We start from the raw sequence: 23,524 nt of genomic DNA, 5'->3' as shown, positions 1-23,524 counted from the left end.
GGAGTTGATCCTAGGACCTTGGGATCATGACCTGAGCTGAAGCTAGACGTTCAGCCAAGACACCCAGGTGTGCCTCTTTTGACTCCTATAGTATTTACCAGTAACTGCCTTTTACTAAGATTCTGAGAACTGTGTGTAGCTATAAGCTGTGATTTCCTTGAAGCAGACCACCCCTTTAATTTTAATCTTGTCCACACAACATCTAGCAAGAATTTATCAATTCTTTTTGTTCATTGCAGAAGTGTTTATCAAATAATTACATTTAATATTCTACTTTACTAGAAAAACTCATCTACCAAAAAAATTATTTATATATATATATATATAGATATATAGATATATATATATAGTATTTTCCCATGTCACTGAGCCCTTGGAATATCCTGTCTGTATGCCTGAAACCTTGGGCCACACCAGATAGTTTATCCTAACAATGTGACTTATGGTGAATGACTATTTTTGTATACCTGGGGCCCCAGGATATGCTGTATTGGTTTGACCACTGGGTGGGTGCTGGACTCTCAAAAGCTGAGTCAATCATGGACACTGCAGGATTCCCAAGAAAAACCTTGGACACTAAGGCTCAGGTGAGCTTCCCTGGTTGGCAACAGTTTACCCATGTCACACATCATTGCTGAAAGAATTAAACACTGTCCCCGTGTCTCCACGGGGAGAAGACAACTGAAAGCTTGTGCCTGGTTTTTCCTGGACTCTGCAGTATACATTTTTTTCCCTTTGCTGATTTTAATCTCTATCCTTTCACTGTAATAAACCATAAGGATAAATATAATGAGTCCTTCTAGTGAACCACTAAACCTGAAGGTAGTCTTGGGGATCCCTGACGTAGATACGTTAACATGGGACAAGAATAAAAATAGTAAGTAATTTGCGCAAGAAACATTTAAGAGGCAGTGAACTCCATGGTTGCTATTCTGCCCACTGTCAGGGAACAGCACCTGGTAAAATCAGTGAAGATGTTTATAAAATATCTGTTTGATGGCAGTTTAACTTTAATTTGAATGCCTCATCTCTTAAAGAATTGTGGTTATTTTTCCTTCAACCCACAATAAATATGAACATTTCAGAATAGGTTAAAATAAATTTTTATTAAAAATTTTTATTAAATGTTAGAAGAGATTTATATACAATTCACAAATTCTTTACAAAACAATTGCCAAACCTTATTCATTTGTAATTGTTTCTGTGCAGACTTGGAAATTTTATAGTGAAATAGGGTCTATAAAATATTTTTTTAGAAAGCATCACAATGCTAGTTTTAGGCAAAATAACATTTAAAACTGAAATCTTTGCATGTGAGTGAACTCTCAAGCACCCGTATTCTTTATCCCAGTGACAAAGTAATGGGAAAATGAACATTAAATTGACTGAGGAAACAATGAATAAGTATTCTGTAAACTTGCAAATTCACTCAAGTTTATTACTTTCAGAAGCAGTGGCATTACAAGGTATTGACAACCAAACTATGTACTCAAATAAAATGAATGTTAATCAAATTAACATTCAAAGAATAAAAATAATGTTTCAAAGAGGCACCCCTTGTTGTAAGATCTGTTAAAGAAGTCTCTAGCACACTGAAGGCTTACGGTAATAAACCCTGCAGGAGATAGTCTCTTCACACAGAATGATAATTCATCCCTTTTAGAAGTAAATATTGTCTCTGTAGTAGTATTGCTGGTAAATGGAAGATACAAGTTCAAAATATGATGGTAACATACAAAAGTGGTCAACAGTTTTGGTCTTTGTCTGAGAGGTAAACTCTGTAGTTCAGCAAAGACTGGCTTTGAGTCTTCAGTACAAAAGGATGACTGTCCATCCATCCAACCGATACCATTCCAGAGGGCAGAATCCTAACCGCCAACTTGAAAGGAATATGGCTCAATAAAGAAGAAAACAGTAACCGATTTACCTCAAAGATTCGGGAGCAAAATCAACATCAAAGTATTTGAAATCACAAGGAATTTAAAAATTTAATGCTTTGAAAATTTCCCCCTGAGCTATGGATGCTTTTTTATATATAGTCTCTAGTAAAACAGATGCATTCTGTCATTCCAAATTGTACTTATAAATGCTATGAATCTTGGTGCTGAAAATAGGTAAGTTATGTCTCCAGCAGCACAAAGTGGTCGCAATTACATGTTCTGTGGAAATCTTTGGTGAAATGCAATCCTGCAGAAGCCTCCTTATTTTGTTTCCCTCCTCCTAATGCTGCTAGAATCTTCAAGTAATTTTTAAGGGAGAAACTACAAGACCATAATGAAGGACCAGAAGACCATCCTGAAAAGAAAAAAAAAGTGTTTTGCAGTTATTTGAAAACCAGTTGTGTAAATGATTAAGTCAGATATGGTTTATTTTTCATAGCCCAACACTAATGTGAAATTCTTTGGTTTAAAGAAAATAAAGGATCCAAGATAAATAAACCTGCTTATTCATATTCTTCTCATCACCAAACATTCCCTGCCATTGTGCCTTTTTAATCATTTTTCAGTATGTAACACATGCTCTTTTGCACCTAGAATACAGTAGCTTTGAGTAAGGGCTTGAGAAATGTTACTGTCTTTTTCTGAGATTCTACATCATATATGTATTGTTCCTCAACTACCCTGGCAGGCTGATCAACAGATTTCCCTTTTTCTTCTCACTTTCCAATCCAAACCACTTCAAGACTTTTTTTTCACTGAGTCGTAACACCATTTCGTTCCATCACTAAGCTGGCTGTATTGCAAAAATAATTACATTTCATACATCTTCATCTTCTTTTTGGAAATAAGAGAACTGTTGCTCAAGGAAAAGCCGGTTACTTTTCCAAAGAAACAGAAAGGTAACTAAGTCCTCTTCCTTCTTTGTAAATCACACATAAAATTCAAGTTAATAATGATAGCTGTTTGAAAAACTAATGGTCCCTAATCATTGTATTGCCAATTACTTTTGCTACTCTGACAAACTGTTACCACACCTATAGTGTACCTATATAACGGAAGGATAATTATAACCTGTAATATTGCAACAAAGAACAATCAGCCTTGGAGCATCTTTCCAATACTCAATTACATATAAATTTTATTAGCAAAATTCTAAGACTTCGATTTCTTTAAAAAATCCAAATACCATTAAAAAAAGTTAAGAAAAACTGTGAATGGCCATGAAATGGCTATTAGTATTAATTTGGGGGTTACAATAAAACATTAATAAGTAAGCAAACCTACAAATATGGAATCCATGAATAATGATTACCAACTGTATATTCTTTCGCTCACTGTTAAGTCTGTACAATTCATCCCTGTCGCTGAATATGATAGTTGTATTCAATTGCATGTATATGCCACAATTTTTTACTCATTCTTTGTTGGACATTTGGGTTGCTTCTAGTTTGTGGCTATCACGAATAAAAGTATTATAAAGTATCTTGTACATGTCCTGTGGTAGACATAATATTCATTTTTTAAAGAAAATTTTTTATTTACGTATTTGACAGAGATCACAAGTAGGCAGAGAGGCAGACAGAGAGAGAGGGGGAAGCAGGCTCCCTGCTGAGCAGAGAGCCCGATGTGGGGCTCGATCCCAGGACCCTGAGACCATGACCTGAGCCAAAGGCAGAGGCTTAACCCACTGAGCCACCCAGGCACCCCTATATTCATTTCTATTAGGTCTATACTCGGGAATGGAATTGCTGGGGGAGTTGGGTATATATACTTGGCTTTAGTAGATATTATCAGCAGAATTCCAAAGTGATGGGTCAGTTCACAGTCCCACTACCAACGTATATAAATTCTAGTCACTCCACATCCACACCGACACTTAACTCTGAGTCTTTTTTCATTTTAGCTGGTTCTTTTGCATTTTGATATGCCAATTTAGCCAAACTGGAACTATATGTCCCAGAATTCCCTTCCCTTTTGAGTTAGCCAGCAGAGATTTGTACAAGACTTGCAGAGTGGAAGGAGGCAGAAGCCATTACGTTCAGGTCATCACAGGGCACCAGATGCCCGTCCAGCTTACACACAGTGTTGGGGGTACACGGGCTCGAATTGTAGGTAGAGGGCAGCAGCCACGCCACGCCTGAAGCTCCAGCTTCAGCCTCTCTGAATTTTGGGCCAAAGACCACCAGCTTTGTCTTCAGATCCCACATATCACTGAAGATGGAAATGATGAGACACACATTCCTATTTCTCCTTCCAGGTCCCAGTTTATTCTCACTATTCCCCACTTTCTGTCTATCTTTTCTTCCAACTCCTGCCCTCTTGATATACAATGACTACTAATCCACAGGCAGTATCTTTTCACACACTTCTTCACCAGCCCCTACGAATGTTTTAAGGTATAATCCCTCATCCCATTCATACTGGTTGTTTCCCAGATGGAATCCTTACTGTTAAAACTGGTGAACCTGGGTAAAGCACAGATGGATGTTCACTGTACTATTCCTATGACTTCTCTGAAAGTTTAAAAACTTTCAAAATACAAAGATTAATGTAACACCTTTGTAACCAGTACTCAGTTTTATTGAGTATTAACACTTTGCCTTGTTTGTTTCAAATCTCTTTTTAAAATGATAAAAATTTTCTGGATGTCTGGATGGCTCAGCTGGTTAAGTGTCCCCCCTTTGATTTCAGCTTAGGATGTGATCTCAGGGTTGTGAGATTAAGCCCTGCATCAGGCTCTGTGCCAGCAGTCTGCTTGAGGTGCCCTCTCTCCCTCCCCCCTTGCACACGCATGCTCTCTAAATAAATAAATAAAATCTTTAAAAAAATAAAATAGGGGCGCCTGAATGGCTCAGTTGGTTAGGCATCTGCCTTCATCTCAAGTCATGATCCCGGGTCCTGGGATTGAGCCCTGAATCAGGCTCCCTGCTCAGTAAGGAGCCTGCCCCTTCCACTGCCACTCTCCCTGCTTGTGCAAATGCTCTCTCTCTCTCCTATCAAATAAATAAATAAAATATTTTTAAAAACATAAAAAAAGAATGCAAGCTGGTGCAACCACTCTGGAAAACAGTGTGAAGGTTCCTCAAAAAACTGAAAATAGAGCTACCCTACGACCCAGCAATTGCACTACTGGGTATATATCCTAAAGATACAAACGTGGTGCTCTGAAGGGGCACGTGCACCCAAATGTTTATAGCAGCAATGTCCACAATAGCCAAACTGTGGAAAGAGCCTAGATGTCCATCAACAGATGAATGGATAAAGAAGATGTGGTATATATACACAATGGAATACTATGCAGCCATCAAAAGACATGAAATCTTGCCATTTGCGACGACGTGGATGGAACTAGAGGGTATCATGCTTAGCAAAATAAGTCAATCGGAGAAAGACAACTATCATATGATCTCTTTGATATGAGGAAGTGGAGATGCAAGGCGGGGGAGGGGTTGGGGGGAGGTAGGAAAAGAAAAAATGAAAAGATGGGATTGGGAGGGAGACAAACCATAAAAGACTCAATCTCAAGAAACAGACTGAGGGTCGCTGGGGGGAGGGGGGATGGGAGAGGGTGGTGGGGAAATGGACATTGGGGAGGGTATGTGCTATGATGAGTGCTGTGAAATGTGTAAACCTGGCGATTCACAGACCTGTACCCCTGGGGATAAAAATACATTATATGTTTATTAAAATAAAAAAATTAAAAAAAAAAACATAAAAAAAAGTGGGACACCTGGGTGGCTCAGTCAGTTGGGGCCTCTGCCTTCAGCTCAGGTCATGATCCCAGGGTCCTGGGATCGAGCACCACATTGGGCTCTCTGCTCAGCGGGCAGCCTGCTTCCCCCCCCACTCTCTGCCTACTTGTGATCTCTGTCAAATAAATAAATAAAATCTTAAAACAACAACAACAAAACATAAAAAAAGGGGCACCTGGGTGGCTCAGTGGGTTAAGCCTCTGCCTTTGGCTCAGGCCATGATCTCTGGGTCTTAGGATCGAGCCCCGCATCAGGCTCTCTGCTCAGCAAGGAGCCTGCCTCTCTGCCTACTTGTGATCACTGTCTGTCAAATAAATAAATAAAATCTTAAAAAAATGACAGTTGTTTCCTTGTAAACAAAACATACACCTTTCCTATGATCCAGTAATTCCACTTCTAATTATTTGTTCAAAATAAGTGAAAGCATATATTCTTTAAAAAACTAGTTAAAAAAGACAACGAGGAGGAAGAAAAGAAAAAAATATATACTTGTATAAGACTGTTTATAGCTACTTCATTTGTATTAGCCCAAACCTGGAAATAGCCCACATGTCCATGAATAGGAAAATAATAAAATATGGCATATTATACACTGAAATACTTTGCAGCAATAAAAAGGAACAAATGATTGCTACACGCAACCACATTGGATAAATTTCAAAATGTATGGTGAATGAGGGGCGCCTGGGTAGCTCAGTCGTTAGACATCTGCCTTCGGCTTGGGTCGTGATCCCGGGGTCCTGGGATCAAGCCCCGCATCGGGCTCCTTGCTTGGCAGTAGGCTTGCTTCTCCCTCTCCCACTCCCCACGCTTGTATTCCTTCTCTCTCTGTCTCGGTCAAATAAATAAAATCTTAAAAAAAAAATGTATGGTGAATGAAAGATGCCAGACACAAAAGAGGACATGTTCTAGGATTCCACTTATATGACATTCTAGAACAAACAAAATTAATCTATGGTAAACATAGCTGCAAATATTTATGATTTTGGGTTAGGCAATGGTTTTTAGATATGACACCAAACACAGAAGGAACAAAAGGAAAAACAGATAAAATGGACTTCATTCTAATTAAAAACTTTTGTGTTAAAAAAAATAAAATAAAATAAAAAAAATAAAAACTTTTGTCTTTCAAAGGTCACCACAAAGGAAATGAAAGGACTACCCACTGAATGGGAGAAAAGTTTTACAAATCATATCTGATAGTGATGGACTAGTATTTAGGACATATGAAGAACTCTTGCAACTCAATATAAAAAGACAAAACCCCAGTTTTTTTTTAAAAATGGGCAAAGGATCTAAATAGAAATTTCTCCAAAGAAGAAAGACAAAGGGCCAATAAACACATGAAAAGATCCTCAACATGATTAGTCACCAGGGAATGAAATCAAAACCACAATGAGACACCACTGCACACCCAACAGGATGGCTGTAATAAAAAAAATAGGTAGTAAGTGCTGGCAAGGATCGAGGGAAACTGGAACCCATATACACTGCTGGTGGGATTATAAAACGGTGACGTTGCTTGGAAACAGTCTTAACAGTTCCTTGAAAGGTTAAACACAGAGTTACCATACAACCCAGTGATTTCACTCCTAGATGAACACCAACGAGAGATTAAAAACATGGCCACACAAAAAGGTAGAAATAGTAGGAACAAAAGAGCTAAACCATATAAATTGTTTAGAAAAGTGCCTGACACACAGGAAGCATTTGATAAATATGAGCTTTACTATTTATAGTCCAAGCAATGCTGATAACGTTTTTTTCATTAAATAGCTTCCCTGCGGGCATAAGCATGAGAAAGTGGAAGGGCTACCTGCATAGCTGCATCACCGATTGCACGCCGAATTTCCCTTAGAGTCTGATACTGCTCCAACAAGTGATCACCACAGATGATATCTACCTATGGGCAAATAAGAGTATCAAATTGCTTTCCTGCTTCAAAAAACTGCATGAAAAAATTAAGAAAAACCAATGTAATTATTTCCAGACTAGACTTTGCTATTTTATTTTAGACTGATAAAACACTCTCAAGACAGATTTTAGAAACTTGCTACAAAAATAAAATAGAGGGAGCATTAGAAGACATTGCAGGACAATAGCATAGTACAGCAGATACTCAAAATTATTTCCTTGACTCTCTGAGAACAAGTAAAATCACATTTGATATATTCAGCATAAAGGTGGCAGAGGAAGATACATTTTTTTAAAGTTCTATGATAAAATGATTAAAAAGGTATACAATACTTAAAAAGAAAATCTCTAGTTATTTGAATAATTCCCTTATAAGGAATATCTAATTTTCCAACAATGGAAAGTCTAACCCTAACATAAAGTACACACTGAGGGAACTATTTTATGGATGCAACATCTTAGGATCGTTTTAGTCCTTTAGTAATATCAAAGCTCTAAGAGAAATCTACTTTTACACTGGATGTTCTAGAAATAATGATGTTGTACAGTTATATAATATATGGTAATAAGATTACAGTATACTTACTTCCTAAGGCAAAAATGCAATTTTCAATCTTTCTTTGTCCTGCAATGAGTACTCCTTTCCCATTGCCTTAAAATGGGGTCAGGTCCTTGATGTCTTATTAGTATAGATCCCTTCACTGGCTGCATCTCGTAATACCCCTGTTTAGTTTATGGCATGACCTTTCTCCTTGTCCTCTAACCCGGAATAGAGTATCACCTCTGACTTTTATTTCTTCTTTCCCTTTCTTCTTACATGCGATCAGTCACCAAGTCCTATGGCTTTTTTTTTCCCCCCACAATACTTCTTTTTTTTTTTTTTTAAAGATTTTATTTATTTATTTGACAGACAGATCACAAGTAGGCAGAGAGGCAGGCAGAGAGAGAAGGGAGGAAGCAGGCTCCCTGCTGAGCAGAGAGCCTGATGCGGGGCTTGATCCCAGGACGTGGGGATCATGACCCAAGCCGAAGGCAGCGGCTTTAACCCACTGAGCCACCCAGGAGCCCCCCCAGAATACCTCTTAGAGTTCATATTATCCTTTCAGCTGCTGCCCCGAGGCTTAAAGCAGAAACCACACCACCTCCTAACCAGATTTCCTACTTTCAAATTCTGTTTACTCTAAAAATCGCACGCACCTTAAAAACCTTAATATACCATGGACATCTTTGAAGTAGTTAGCTCTCTCTTTAATACCTACAGAGTGGGGGCACCTGGGTGGCTCAGTCGGTTAAGCACCTGCCTTTGGCTCAAGTCATGACCCGACCTTAAGCATGGATGGGGAAGAGCAGTGAAAGCAGTTGCATTTCACTGAGAAGCTACTATGTATACCATATATTATACCACATAACCTGACATGTGATTTCATTTAATCTTCATTCTTATGAGCTAGGTATTATAATTCCCATTTTACAGACAGGAATACTAAGAGGTGAAGACATTTAACTTCCCTAAGGTCACAAAGCTAGCAACTAGGAAAGTCCTGATCTAAACCCAGGTCTGTCCCAGGTCTATTTTTCTCCAAAGCCTAAGTGCGTGTCAGGGGTTGGTGAACTTTTTCTATGAAAGGCTAGATAATAAATATTTTGGCTCTGTAGGCTGTAGGATCTCTGTCGTATCTACTTGATCTGCCACTATATAGCAAGAAAACAGCCTATTTGGGTTGTGTTCAGTGAAATTTTATTTATAAAAACAGAGAGCAGGCTACATTTGACCCATGGGTTATAGTTTGTCAAAACCCAAACTATATATCATAATGCATAAACACTGATTAGTACCAACTTTTGTGTTTCACACTTAGTAGTTTCAATACTGAGCAATACTTGTTTGCAAAATGACTTAAAAGCAATGATAGTGTAGCTTGAGCACAGAACTTAGGTCCATGAAAAATTAAAGAATTTGGAAACGATCACTATGTTCTGATTTAGTATTCAGCAACCCAGGGGCCGTCACTCTTCGTGAGCTTCACCACATGATCAAACCACATTAATGGTTTGGTTACTATATTTTTCAACTTAATCTTAACCCCCAGAAGTTGGCCAGTTACTAACATTTTGATGTGCACAGCCCTAGATCTATGTGACCATGTGGGTTTTTTGTTTTTTTAAAAAATGGGATTATACCATACAAATTGTTCTACAACTTATTTAAAAAACAAAACAAAAAACCTTAATATACCATGGACATCTTTGAAGTACAGTTAGCTCTCTCTTTAATTCCTACATAGTGGGGGCACCTGGGTGGCTCAGTTGGTTAAGCACCTGCCTTTGGCTCAAGTCATGATCCCAGGGTTCTGGGATCAAGTCCTGTGTTGGGCTGCCTGCTCAGTGGGAAGTCTGCTTCTCCCTCTGCCTCTCCTCCTGGCTTGTGCTCTCTTTCTCTCTCAAATAAATAAAATCTTAAAAAAAAAAAGCCACATAGTGTTACATTGTATGAATATATCATATTTTATGTACCCATTCCCTAGATAAACATTTAAATTGCTTCCAATTTTACATACTGATTTTTTTTTTTACATACTGATTTTTAAAAGTCACCTGACTGTAAATATTTCATAAATTACCACATTCAAATTGTCAGATCTCCGAAGTTCCCACAAACATGATCCACATTTTTGGTAATCTGCTAGATGGACTCACGAAACACAGCAAGGATACATGGCCAGATCAGTAAGGGAGAATGATGTAGGTGGAGTCTGGGCAAATTCATGCACAGGCTTGCTATGCACACCCCACCGTCACCTCAGTTTAGGAAAAGATACACCCACAGCACTCCTTCTCCAGCACTAGAAATGCAGGCAACTTGTACAACGTTTCTACCCAGGGAAGCCCATTTGAAGCTTGGAGTATAGATTTTTACTGAGGGCTGGTCATGTTGGCATTCTCTGCCTAGCAACTAGTAAATTCCAGACTCCCTAAAGGAAAGCTGGTATTCATCACAGACCCACTGTTTATACAGTCTAGGCACAGAGTAACACCCTTAATCAGTTAGGGCACTGTCGTGAACTTTTTGCAGGCCAAGTTCCTAGATGCCAGGCAAGGGCTACCATGTAAGCAGGTCCTTCTACAGACAGCAGCTTCAAGCTGGCTTTATTAACTCTTTTCCTGTACAATCTTTCTATCCTCTGGCATATCAACTCTCAGAAAGGATAACTATAATATTTCTGAATCTCAGAGCAGAAATCAGAATGTGAGGATAGTCTTAAGGCAAGAAAAACCTGTATATTTTTATTTATTTATTTTTAAAACCTGTTTTTTGTTCGTTTGTTTTTTGTTTTGTTTTTATAAGCAAGATCACACTACAGGTTTCAGAATAGGATTTTTCACTGAATAAGCTAGTGTCACACTTGTTGTTTTCTTTTATAGAAAGTTCTTTTTCCTTTGTCTGGTAAATTCCTATGTACTCAAGTCCATTCTTTGACTCCTCCAGAGTTAAATCGTTCACTCTTGTGCTCTTGTTGCACTCACCATATCCTACTGTCTTTCAGTTGTTGTACTGTACATCTTTCCCACACAACCGAATCCCTAGGTGGCATCAATTTTCTGTCTCATCTTTGTACTCTTACGGCCAAGTACATTGATGCTCAATTCAATATCAATAGGTAATAAGTAAATGGCAGGGATACACCATATGATACATTAGAGTCTGTTCAAAAATTGATTTGGAAACAATTTAATAGCAAGGTCGAAGTCATATAGTAAATAAGTAATAATAATAATAACCTATCTTTTAAGATATAACTAATTATGGCAGGATTAAAAACAAAATCTAGTATCACTTCCTTTAGATAAAGAATTTTTAGTGATCAATATGATGTTTATTTTCTAAGTCTCATTTCATAAAAGCAAAGTAGATCTAAGACCAAACAATGTACAAAGGAACACAAGAATAATTATAAAACAAAATAAAAATAAGACAGGGTGCCTGGGTGGCTCAGTGGGTTAAGCCTCTGCCTTTGGCTCAGGTCATGATCTCAGGGTCTTGGGATCGAGCCCTACATCGGGCTCTCCTGCTCAGCGGGAAGCCTGCTTCTACCTCTCCCACTCTCCCTGCTTGTGTTCCCTCTCTCGCTGTGTCTCTCCCTGTCAAATAAATAAAAAATCTTAAAAAAAAAAAAGACATAAATGAGTTCAAAACACCACTACCTCAACCACAGTAATCCAGAGGCACTGAGATCTCTACATGATGTAATCTATCCAGACAATTACTGATTTGTAATTTTGAACTAACTTAAATCTCTTAAGAATACATGATCTGTATTTTATTATTTTTCAGAATTATCTTCCTTTTTAATTCTGATGTGCCACAAATAACTTTAAAGGTAGTTTAGCATTTAACAGTTCTATAGTCTCATCCATTCCCGCTGGTGAATAACCATAAGTGAAGGTCACATATCTGTAAACAAAGCACACATTTCCTACTTGGGAATAACTGTTTAAAGAAGGTCAGCACGGCAGGCTCAAGTGACTGGGTTGGCCAAGCATTTTATTTTGATTAACGGTTAACTAGTTCAATGTTCTGCTCATATTAGATGTAACTCTTGTTTATTCTCTCTTGGATTTGGAAGGTCTAAACAACTTTAGTCACAATATCTGCATACCTGATAATTCTCTGTTCCATTATTTCAACATTTTGGTGAAATGGTAAATTATGAGTGTTACCAGCTATGTATTACCTGAACAGGTAAGAAATATTTACTAAGAGAGCCAAGAACTGACAGAAAAAATTAAATGTTGAAACAGATTTTATATAATTTTATCTCAAAATGCTAAAAGCCTTGAATTCTATGATAGGGAAAAAAACCCCCACATTTTTACACAGTAAAGCCAATTAGAGGGGGTGGAGGGAAGGGGCAGAAGAGGGAGAGAGAATCTTTTTTTTTCTTTTTTAAAGATTTTATTTATTCATTTTTTAATTTGACAGATAGAGGGAGAGCACAAGCAGGGGGAGTGGCAGGTAGAGGGAGAAGTAGGCTCCCTGCTGAGCATGGAGCCCAAGGCACAACTCAATCCCAGGACCATGGGATCATGACCTGAGCCGAAGGCATATGCTTAACCAATTGAGCCTCCCAGGCTCCTCAAAGGAGAGAGAATCTTAAGCAGGCTCCACGCCCAGCACAGAGCCCAATGAGGGGCTCCATCCCACAGCCTGAGATTGTGACCTGAGCCGAAATCAGAGTCAGACACTTAACTGACTAATCCACTCAGGTGTCCTGCAACTGCGTTTCTTAAAACACCAATGTAAAACTTCTAAATGCTAATTGTGTAGTGCTCAGTTATCTAGCCATAGAAGAAATCATCTATATCGTAATAAAGCCCTCTTGGGTGGCTCTTCTTAGATATTCTTTTTTTAAAATTTTTTATTTCATTTTTTTTTAAGATTTTATTTTATTTATTTGACAGAGAAAGATCACAAGTAGGCAGAGAGAGAGGAGGAAGCAGGCTCCCTGCTGAGCAGAGAGCCCGATGCGGGACTCGATCCCAGGACCCTGAGATCATGACCTGAGCCGAAGGCAGAGGCTTTAACCCACTGAGCCACCCAGGCGCCCTATTTCATTTTTTTTTAAAGATTTTATTTATTTATTTGACAGACAGAGAACACAAGTAGGCAGAGGCAGGCAGAGAGAGAGGAGGAAGCAGGCTCCCTGCCGAGCAGAGAGCCCGATGCGGGGCTCGATCCCAGGATGCTGAGATCATGACCTGAGCCGAAGACAGAGGCTTTAACCCACTGAGCCACCCAGGCACCCCTCTTCTTAGATATTCTACATAATCAGGTGCAAGTCTTCTGACTTCTGTTTTTCGAAATAATAGACTGTTAATGGGATCACTCACAGTTCTTTGTCCAGAGGTCTCTAAGCAGCTACCTATCTCTATCCAAAAGATGAGGAATAATCTCAAGCAAGTTACGGCTACAAAGTTACAGATAAGTCATTCCAGTTTTTAGTTGCCATGAGATACAGCCAGCATTATGTCAAACTCAGTAAGAGAAGTCATATTCCTCTGGATTAGACACTTCTTTCGTACCTACAAATACCAGTATTAAAAACACTACCAAACTTTCAGCCAACTTTAAAATATGTTAGTTGAATTAACAGCAAATAGAGGTGTTTTAAATAAAAATTATTTTATGAAATTTTACACGATGGATAAGAAAAACCCCTTTAAAATTTAAGTAATAAAAAAGGAAAACTATGTGCATTGTTGATGTGCATTGTTACTGGCCCACATTCTATGTTATGTTCAACAATACGTGAGGTTTGAGTTCCCACCTTATAACGAGAACAAATTACATAGCCAGAATGGGAGGTTATTTTCTTTCCTTTTTTTTTTTTTTTTTTTTTTTTTTTGTGAGGGGTGAGCTTATTTTCTAATGCTCAAAAACCAAATAGGGCTCATATTAGACAGCTATTTCACTTTCCTGGGTGTCTTGGAGCCAGTTTGCTGTAAAGACGTCCTCTTTAGAGGACTTCTCTTTAGAGAAGTGGATGACTAACAGATAATCTGTTATGCTAGTACCAAAGAGGGGAACTGAGGCTCTTATTTTCAGCTCTTCTCTGACACTTACAGGTGGTTATCAGTGGCAGTGAGAAGCAGACCGTAAGTCAAGTGTGATTCAAGTGGGGCTAGAATCACTGTACCAATATTTAATGAACATTTATAATATATACATATCCTAAAACAAAAGCCTTGGCATGAAATCCTAGAGACAGCTCTTTCTCCAATATGCTAAAGGTGATCTCACAACTTTATCTGTCCTTTCACACACATGTACTCTACCTGACAAGCTGGATCAAGGCCCATTTTTCTTCTGAGGAATTTTTCTACATGCCCAATAGTTGCTTCTCCTGAAACTCGGACAAACTTCTTCTCCAAGGGCTACAAAAATAAACATAAATAAATATTTTCAGAATAAATATGCATAAAACGTATAAATCATAAAACAAATTTTATAGCAAAGATGTTCAACAGATTTATGAGAAAAACTACTACGAAATTTGAGCTAATTTACCTATCAAAGAAAAAAAAGAATTCTTGCTTAGCTTCCCCTCTCTGAAAAGTACATAAATACTTTTTAATAGAAAGGCTTACTGGTTTATTTTAATACCTCATCAAAAATAAAACTTAGAGTAAAATTTAGTGACAGAGGAAGAATACCTAAGACTAAATTATGTCTGAAACAATCTAGTTTCTTCAACAAAAAAACTGTAAGGAAAAAAAAAAGATGGAGGATGAACTTCTAAACTAAAAAAGATATAAGGAATATAAATAAGAGATATGTCAACCAATTACAATGTATGGATCTTACATAGGTCCTGATTTAAACAAATCTATAGGGGCGCCTGGGTGGCTCAGTGGGTTTAGCCTCTGCCTTCGGCTCAGGTCATGATCCCAGTGTCCTGGGATCAAACCCCGCATCGGGGCTTAGCAGGGAGCCTGCTTCTTCCTCTCTCACTGCCTGCCTGTCTGCCTACTTGTGATCTCTATCTGTCAAATAAATAAAATCTTAAAAAAAAAAACCAACAACAAACAAACCTATAGAACAATTTTCACAAGATAATCTAGGAAATATAATAGTATGTGCATATTTGATTAAGGAATTTGATTAAGTTCATTTTTAAAACTGGAGTACCATTATTATGTTTGTAAAAAGTCGTATCTTTTAGAAATAAATCTAATTGGGGCACCTGGATGGCTCAGTGGGTTAAAGCCTCTGCCTTTGGCTCGGGTCATGATCCCAGGGTCCTGGGATCAAACCCCACATCGGGCTCTCTGCTCGGCGGGGAGCCTGCTTCCTCCTCTCTCTCTGCCTGTCTCTCTGCCTACTTGTGATCTCTGTCAAATAAATAAATAAAATCTTTAAAAAAAAAAAGAAAGAAATCTAATTATTTACTGATAAAAATGATAGTCTGGGATTTGCTTTAAAAGCATGAGAAGTGGTGAAGATAGAGATGAAATGAGATTGGCCATCAGGTTATAATTACTGAAGCGGAGTTGTATACATGGGCATTCATTTTACTTTTCTGTCTAGGTTTGTATAAGTGTGAAATTTTCCATAATAAAGGGTTTTCTTTTTCTTTCTTTTTTTTTTTTTAGTAAAGGGTTTTCTTTTTTTAAGTGGAAAATAAAAAGATTAACATCTAGACATATGTGACTGGAGTCTGATTCAAGGGTCTAATGTGATAGGTAGAGAGGCCTCGGGGTTTTAGAGCAGAAACTAATGCTTAGCCAGCTACTTCTGTCTCTGAGGCAATTTTTAAGGAGGCTACTATCTAATACAAACAAAAAGCTGAAGTAATCAGAACTAAAAGGCTACCTTTTAGGAAAACATGAGCAGTGTTTTTCAAAACTGAAAGAGAGGGAGCCCAGAATGGCTACCAGAGGACCTAGACAGGTCAGGCAAACACTTGCTCCATTTATCAGTGCTCAGCTTTCCTACCTGTATTTTGGTTTCTTAAGATCCTTCCTTACAATAAAGCTATCTCAAAAACAAACAAACAAACAAAAAACAATAAAGCTATCTCTTCTTACCACAGTGTATGTAGCAGATAGCCTAAGTGTTTAGTGCAGACATTCCAGAAACAGACTGCTTGGCTATAGGTCTTGGGGTTCTGCCATTTTCTAGCTATAAGTCTGTACGCAAGCTGCTGAACCTTTCTGTCTCCATTTGTAAAAGAGATAATAGCACCTACTACATCTCTTATATTTATCAAGAGGAAAGTGAGTTAATTGATGCAGATACCTATTAATTCCTGACATGTAGTTACTACCAGCGTACCGTGACCATTTTACTCTTAACGTAAAAGAATTGGACTCTTATAGGGGGCTTAATAATCACCATGGGATATTGATATAAACTAGACAAAAATGGCCAAGTTTCATGTTCTTTTAATGCAGGTACAGGAATCAGCTCACAAAGCTAAGGCAGTCTCACTGAGGAGGAGGGACAGCCATCCCACTGGTGCAGTCCCCAGGAAAATACCTCATTGTAGGTGGCAATGCCTGATGAGAATGAGAATCCCATCAAGTTTCTTACGAAGCTGCTATTCTGAATTATCTAGCTATGTCTGTCCAGCAACCAGTGCATTTCTGAAGGTTAATTTCCTGGGCTTACCTCTGGTATACCAGCAGAGGACAGTCCAATTTCCCTTATTTCTAAATTCCTGGTGAACACCTTACCCCAGGTGTTCATTAAAATTAATCCATCTTAGCTAAAGTTATAAATACTGTACTGTTTAGATAATCCAGAACAGAAGTATGACATGTGCCAATACCTGGGGAAAAAAAATGGTCTGGGCTTTCAAAGCTAGGGTGGCTAACCTTAGTCCTCGTGCCCCAGGTTCAGAAGGTAACTGGATTTTTCCCCCATATAATTCACATCCAGTTTTTAAGAAAACAATTTGTTTTTTGTTTTGTTTTTCATTTAAAGCTCTAAAACCAGGGGCGCCTTGGTGGCTCAGTGGGTTAAGGCCTCTGCCTTCGGCTCGGGTCATGGTCCCGGGGTCCTGGGATGGAGCTCTGCATTGGGCTCTCTGCTCAGTGGGGAGCCTGCTTCCCCCTCTCTCTCTGCCTCCTTCTCCACCTACTTGTGATTTCTGTCTGTCAAATAAATAAATAAAATCTTAAAAAAAAAAAAAAAGCTCTAAAACCAGTTCTTACCTACATAGTCAACTCATTTTTTTCTGCTACACCTAACAGCCTCCTACCATCTGCAATTAAGTAAGAAAAAAAAAATCCACAGAATTACACTTCTTTGAAATTAACTGACAGCAGTCTTCCCTGCCATCTATAGCACAAAAGGTCAAGTTGATAAAGTTGAGTAAGATAGTTTAGGATCTGTAGGGAGATTTAAAAGACATCTGGTTATTTTCTTGCTTTAGATAATGCATACTACTAAAAAGAGCTTTTAAAAAGATGGTATCAACTCATAATTACATTTTACCTTGAAAAAATTCCTATCTCTGTCAACTGAAAAGGCCTAGAAACAGTTAAGAACCCAGTAGCTAGATGAACCCTTGGTAGCCAGATTTTGATTTTTTAAAACCACCAAAAGGAACCAGGACACCTTGGAGAAAGGACTAATTCCATGTCTGGGGGTCAACAGAGGTACAAGTTGAGCATGGAACACCTCGTCATATCAGATAACAAGAAAATATTACAGACTATGATATCTAAGAAGGACAATTTGAACATCAATAAAGAAAATAACTGAAATGGGCTTATTTATTTTTTTAGAAGTAAACATTTTTTAAAAGATTTTTAATTTTAATTTTTAAAATCTTTTTGAGAGCGAGAGAAACAGAGATAGAGACAGAGAACACGAGCCAGGAGAGGGAGAAGCAGGCTCCCTGCTGAGCAGGGAGTGGATGAAGGGCTTAATGAAATGGGTTTAAATCACAAATATGTTTAAATTCATGAGTTCATATTAAAGTAAAAGCAAAAACAACAAAACCTATTTGTGATCATGACTGGAGTATGCTAATGAACCAACTCACTACTCTGGACTTGGTAAAGGGAAAGAATCAAGCGTTTATCCTGCTTTTCCTATATAAACTATACCACTGGCTAACCAAACAGACAAAGGGAAGTTTCTCTTTATAGAAGTATTTCAACTAATAAAAGAAAGAATGATAGGGGTGCCTGGCTGGCTCTGTTGGTAGAGCATGTGACCCTTGATTTTGGGGTTGTAAGTTCAAGCCCCACATTGGGTGTAGAAATTAGTTAAAAATAAAATCTGGGGGGCCTGGGTGGCTCAGTCGTTAAACATCTGCCTTCGGCTCAGGTCATGATCCCAGGGTCCTGGGATCGAGCCCCACATCGGGCTCCCTGCTCCATAGGAAGCCTGCTTTTCCCTCTCCCACTCCCCCTGCTTGAGCTCTCACTGTGTCTCTGTCAAATAAATAAATAAAATCTTAAAAAAATAAAAAATAAAAAATAAATCTTCAAAAAAAAAGAAGGAATGATAGCATCATTTTCCAAACCCTATTTAGTTAATGGGCTTAGTCACTGAGCACCAATGGCTACTAACATTATAAAGAGGCCCAGACAACCAGACATTCTGTGCCTCTAGATGGAAAGAAAAAACACCACTACCTTTGAAGTAGCCTTGCTCCCCTGAAATCAAACCTTTCTGATCAACACTCAGACTTAACTACCAGTTTATGGGAAATACAGAAGACAGAAATGCATGCTAAATTATACTGGGGCAATGCAACATCAAAACCCACTCTGTAGAAAACCGTAGCACAAAAGACTCAATTTCAACAATGAATTAAAAGAAAAAGGAAATGGAAAACCTCTAGATTTGAAGACTTATCAACCAATCACAATATGTGAACTTTACCTGGATCCTGATTTAAAGTGTTACAGAAAAAAGAGAGAGAAAACACCCACTGTGATTGAGACAATTTAAAATTCTGAACACTGGGTAGATATTGGACAGTAAGAAATCATTAAAATTTTTTTTCATTCACCATCCCCAACCTTTTGAAAAATGACTAACTTACAACATTGTAAGAGAGTACCAGGAAAACTCAGATAGCTCTCACCTAGTTTGCGAACTGTTAGTATATTGCTATATTCATTTTATCTCTTTTAATTTATATGTATGTATGTATAAGTGCATGTTAATGTTTTGTTGGACCACATGAGAATTATTTGAAGACAGGTATTTTACACCTAAACATATTAGCAATTATCTTCTCAAAATAAAGGGATTCTCTTATATAACTACAATATAATTAACAGGAAGTATAAGGAATATTCAGGCAATTTAACATTAATACAATGCAATCATCTAAAAAGTCCAAATTCCTTTATAAATTGCCCTCGTAATATCCTTTAAAAATTGTTCTTATGTCCTGAAGGCTCACACACTGCATTTTGTTGTCATGTTTCTGTAATCTCCTTTAATCTAGAATAGCTCTGCCACTTTATTATCTCTGATGATACTGACACTTAAGTAACTTTTTTTGGTTTTTTTTTTTTTTGGTTATGACACTTGGTCATAAAAAAAGAGACTCGTCTTTTAAGAATACTGCGATATTTACAAATGAAGTGGCAAATGCTGGGGATTTATTTCAGAAAAATACTAGAAGGGAAATGGACAGAGGTATAGAAGAAATAAAATTGGCCATTAGTTAATTGGGAGAGCTGGGTGATGGGACACAGGGAGGTTCTACTTTTCCCTATGTTTAAAATTTTTCACAATTAGTGGGGTGATTGGGTGGCTCAGTCAGTTTAAGCACCTGACCCTTGATTTTGGCTCAGATCGTGAACTCAGGGTCATGAGATCCAGCTCATGAGGGGCCTGCTTAGGATTCTTTCTCCCTCTACGCCTCCCCCCTTGCCCACATGTGCTCTTTCTCTCATTAAAAATAATAATAATAATAATAAATCTTTTTTTGTAATTAAAAGTTAAAAAAATGACTCCTGGAGAAAATTATCTGGACTTCATTACTGCCTAGTCAGTGTGAAACTGAGTGTAGTAATTAGGATTTATGACTTTCATGCTATTTATGACTTTTCATGCTACAGGTCTACACAGTAAAAAGTAGAACAACTAGGCATCACCTAGACAGACATACTTAAACTCAAAGACACAGCTTTTTAAGTAGCAGAGAATACTGAGCTCTAATATCAAAAGCTATAACTAGAATTGTTAAAATGACAGAATAAAAAGAAAAACAGTAGTATTGCCAATCTATTAACTAAGAAAGTATAAGACTGTTTCAGCAAAGTAAAATTCATCACAAAATGCAGAATTAATAGGACCATTTGTTTCTGAAAAAGGTTCATCATCTCTCACAGATATAAGGCCTTCAAACTAATCGCTGTATCATCAATTAAAACTGAAAACTTCATGTCTCAAACCTATGGGAGAATAGTATAATCAAACTCCTACATGCCTATCACCTAGCTTTATCAACTCAAGGCCAAACTTGTTTTAAATATACCATACCCATTTCCCACTGCAACTGCTTCCTAGCGCCCATTCCCCAGATTTGTTTTGGCACAAACCCCAGACATATTTCATTTGTAAACACTTCAGTACATATCCCCAGAAGATAAGAGATCTTTTTAAAAACATGATACCATTGTCATACTTTGAAATTCCTTGATATCAGAAAATATCTAGTAAATGTTCAAATTTTACCAATTGCCTCCATTTTCTCACCCAGCAGAAAATGATTTTATTGTTTTTAGGGCTGTCATTCAAGAGAGAATAAAAATAAAACAAAGTTTTTGTGGAAAAAATATAATAACCAAATACGAACTCAAACTATGAATTCGAATTCTAATTTTCACATATATTATTTTCATCAGATATATTTTTGTACTTCCAAAATATATACACTAAATATATTATAAACAACGCTTCTATTCAAAGTTCCCACTGGGGGGCGCCTGGGTGACTCAGTGCGTTAGCTCAAGTTATGATCTCATGGTCCTGGGACAGAGCCCACATCAGGCTCTCTGCTTGGCAGGAAGACTGTTTCCCACTCCCACCCCCACCCCCCGCTCTCTCTGCCTGCCTCTCTCCCTACTTGTGATCTCTGTCTGTCAAATAAATAAAATCTTTTTTTTTTTTTTAAGATTTTATTTATTTATTTGGGACAGAGATCACAAGTAGGCAGAGAGGCAGGCAGCGAGGGAGAGGGAGGCAGGCTCCCTGCTGAGCAGAGAGCTCAATGCGGGGCTCGATCCCACGACCCTGGGATCCTGACCTGAGCTGAAGGCAAAGGCTTTAACCCACTGAGCCACCCAGGCGCCCCAATAAATAAAATCTTAAAAAAAAAAAAAAAGTTCCCACTGGATCTTGGTTTAGTTACTTTTTAAAAATTTAATAGCTTTACTGGGATAGAAGTTATGTATCATTAAATTCATCATTTTATTTTATTTTATTTTTTAAGGATTTTATTTATTTATTTGACAGAAGTCACAAGTAGGCAGAGAGGCAGGCAGAGAGAGGAGGAAGCAGGCTCCCCGCTGAGCAGAGCCCCTGATGCAGGGCTCGATTCCAGGACCCCGGGATCATGACCTGAGCCAAAAGCAGAGGCTTAACCCACTGAGCCACCCGGGCGCCCCTAAATTCATCATTTTAAAGTATACAATTCAATGGCTTTTAGTTTATTTAAGCAGAGTTGTGCAATTCATCACCACTACCTAATTTCAGAACATCTTCATCACCCAAAAAGAAACCCCACACCAAAGAGCAATCACTCCCAATTTCCCCCTCTCCCCCAAGACGCTGGCAACCACCATCTATAGTATTTACTGCTTCTGTGAATTTCCCTGCTCTAGACATTTCACATAAATGGAATCATGCATTATGTGGTCTCTTGGCACCTGGTTTCTTTCACTTAACATAATATTTTCAAAATTCATCCATGTTGTAGCATTTAGCATACTCCACTCCTTTTTATTGCCAAATAATACTCCACTGTGTGGCAATATCATACTGTGTTCATCCATTTACCAATTGATGGATATTTGGGTTGTTTCCAATTTGGGGTTATTCTCTCATAAATGTTTATTTTTCAACTTGGATCCAAATAAATGCCATACGTAGTTAGTTATGTCCCTTGAGTCTCTTTTAATTAATATGTTCTATGTATGTTTCCTCTTCACCTCTCCCTTTTATTCCAAAGAAACAACTGTTTGTGCTGTAGCTTTCCACTGTCTAGATTTGGCTTATTATATTCCTACGGTGTCATTTAACATGTTCCTTTGTCCCCTGAATTTCTTGTAAATTAGTAATTAAATCTAGGGAGCGTGATCAGCCACACATTTGTTTTGGCAGGAATACTTCACAGGTAGTATTGTCAGATTTTTCTAATGTGTGACTATTAGAACTACATAAATATTCTAGGTCCATATGTGCTTTTGTGGAAGCAACAGGTTAATATTTCAAATTAATGTCTAGTTCTTTCTTCATGAAGTTTTTATACTCTGTTGGTCTGTGTGGCTACTACAGGTCATTTGACAAACATCTTTGGCAAACTCTAGGATCATATGACACTGTACTTGTCCCGTATGAGAAATTTATATGCTATTTTCCCACCCACCATATTACTAGGGAAAGAACTCCCTTATCACCATAAATCTGATATTTGACAACTTAGAATAAATTCAAAGTTACCAAACTTAACACTGCATTCCCTCCATCCCACTAATCTCTGGGAAACATCTATAATATACTTCATCCACAGAATTACCTGTCTATTCCTACACTTTAATCCACATCTCTAAGCCAATACTGTATTCACAAAACAGTATACCCAACCAGGTATAATTCATCCAAATATTAGTACAGACTTTGAAAAAGTGTCAAAAAATCTATACAGATCAAAGTCAGCTATTTCCTATATATTTACAGACCCAAGTAAGGCCTGATTTAGCCCTTTTTAAAAAGTTACCTTAAAAAAAAAAAAAGGAAAAGTTACCTCTTCCTGAATGACTCGTACTATAGGAGCAACACTGGGTACAATGGGACTTGTGATAATAGAGGCTTTAAGACAAACTCTGAACTTAGGTACTTTAACAAAGGACTTTATTCTTACCTCTAATTTTAGTAAATGATTGAAGCAACAAGTTTGGGCAGGTTTACCTTGAGCCCAAAATGTTACATGCAAGTAAAAATTTAAGCTCATATTTAACTCTGAATGTCAGCTATGCAAAAAATGCTTTGAAATATTTTTTTAATATTTCATTTATTTATTTGATAGAGAGAGACACAAGCAGGGGGACTGGGAGAGGGTGAAGTAGGCTTCCAGCTGACCAGGGAGCCCGATGCGGGGCTTGATCCCAGGATCCTGGGATCATGACCTGAGCCGAAGGCAGATGCTTAACAACTGAGCCACT

At 37.9% G+C, this 23,524-nt stretch overlaps 1 protein-coding gene across 1 annotated transcript in view; it reads right to left on the bottom strand.

The window, feature by feature from the left end:
• Window positions 1-1,088: 1,088 nt before the first annotated feature.
• The window catches only part of PCGF6 (polycomb group ring finger 6), a 31,406-nt gene continuing 8,970 nt past the window's right edge, over window positions 1,089-23,524 (bottom strand). Inside the window, exons 8-10 of the mRNA XM_080823344.1 lie at window positions 14,441-14,539; window positions 7,509-7,595; window positions 1,089-2,295 (exon numbers count right to left, since the gene is read on the bottom strand). Coding sequence (XP_080679470.1) covers window positions 2,239-2,295; window positions 7,509-7,595; window positions 14,441-14,539 — 243 coding nt within the window. The 3' untranslated portion in view covers window positions 1,089-2,238. The remainder of the gene's footprint in view (window positions 2,296-7,508; window positions 7,596-14,440; window positions 14,540-23,524) is intronic.

This window comes from Martes martes (genome assembly GCF_963455335.1).
Source record: "Martes martes genome assembly, chromosome: 14".
NCBI lineage: Eukaryota > Metazoa > Chordata > Mammalia > Carnivora > Mustelidae > Martes > Martes martes.
This window is presented reverse-complemented; position numbering and strand designations above follow the sequence as displayed.